Below are 1,358 nucleotides of genomic sequence, written 5' to 3' on the forward strand. Positions count from 1 at the left end.
GAAAATGATGAGGGTATTTAAGGAATGGGAGAATGGTGAGAATGATGAGAGTCTTTAGGATTGAAAATGGTGTTTAGGGCTTAAGAGAAGAAGAAGAAGAAGAAGAATAGAGAAGGGGGGAATCGGTTTGTATTTAGGAGAAGGGTGAAGGAATTGTGAAAAGGGAAAGAAAATAGGCATTTAAGCAGTTACTGGGCTCGTGCCGCGGCAGGGAGTTTTACGTGCCGCGGCACATAAGGCTCGGTTTTGGGGGTTCTGCACGTGCCGCGGCAAGCACTTTTCTGTGCCGCGGCAGACTTCTCTCGGCCTGGGGGTGTGCATAGCATGCCGCGGCAGGCAATTTTCTGTGCCGCGACACAGTGGTCTCGGGTTCGGGCCTTCGTATTGTGCCGCGGCAAGACTTTTATGTGCCGCGGCATGATGCCTTTTTCTGCATTTTTTTTTTTTTTTCACGTTTTTCACGGTTTAAAGAGAGAATCAGAGTACAGAAAAAATTTGAAAAAACTAAATGTTCAACTTAAAAATAAAAATAAAAATAAAATTAAAAATAAAGAAAATAACTTAAACTGAAAACAATAAAGATGGCTACGTTTAACGTCGCTAGCTCGACTCAGAACTTCAATCTTCATCAACATAAACTGAGTCTTCAAGGTACATCACATGAACTTGCTCCTCCTTGGCCATTGACTCATAATAAGGCTTCAGTCTCTGGCCATTCACCTTGAAAGACTTCCCCGTGCTTGGGCTTACAACTTCGACCGCTCCATGAGGAAAAACCTTAGTAACAATGAACGGACCTAACCAGCGAGACTTCAACTTCCCAGGAAAGAGTTTAAGGCGAGAGTGATACATGAGAACTTTCTGACCTTCCACAAAGCTCTTCTGAAGAATATGTTTGTCATGAAAAGCTTTTGTTTTCTCCTTATAGATTTTCGAACTCTCGTATGCTTCATTGCGTATTTCTTCTAACTCATGCAATTGAAGCATTCTTTGTTGTCCTACAGCAACCATGTCCAAGTTACACTTCTTTACAGCCCACCACGCCTTATGCTCTAGCTCCACCGGTAGATGGCAAGGTTTACCATACACCAACCGATAAGGTGACATACCGATAGGTGTTTTATATGCCGTTCGATACGCCCACAAGGCATCATCAAGCCTTGTACTCCAATCTTTCCGGTTTGCATTTACAGTTTTCTCAAGGATCAATTTGATTTCACGATTAGAAACCTCCGCTTGCCCGTTGGCTTATGGATGATAAGCAGCTTTCACCTTGTGAGTTACACTATAGCGTCGAAACAATGCTTCTATACTCTTGTTACAAAAATGAGTGCCTCGATCACTAAGTATAGCCTTAG

General features: G+C 42.8%; 1 protein-coding gene across 1 annotated transcript; it reads right to left on the minus strand.

The window, feature by feature from the left end:
- Positions 1 to 618: 618 nt before the first annotated feature.
- LOC133820761 (uncharacterized) lies at positions 619 to 1,107 on the minus strand. Its single transcript, XM_062253453.1, has one exon. The coding sequence runs from the start codon at positions 1,105 to 1,107 to the stop codon at positions 619 to 621; it is 489 nt and encodes a 162-aa protein (XP_062109437.1).
- Between the last annotated feature and the right edge of the window lie 251 nt (positions 1,108 to 1,358).

The sequence above is a fragment of the Humulus lupulus genome, chromosome 1 (assembly GCF_963169125.1).
Source record: "Humulus lupulus chromosome 1, drHumLupu1.1, whole genome shotgun sequence".
Lineage (NCBI taxonomy): Eukaryota > Viridiplantae > Streptophyta > Magnoliopsida > Rosales > Cannabaceae > Humulus > Humulus lupulus.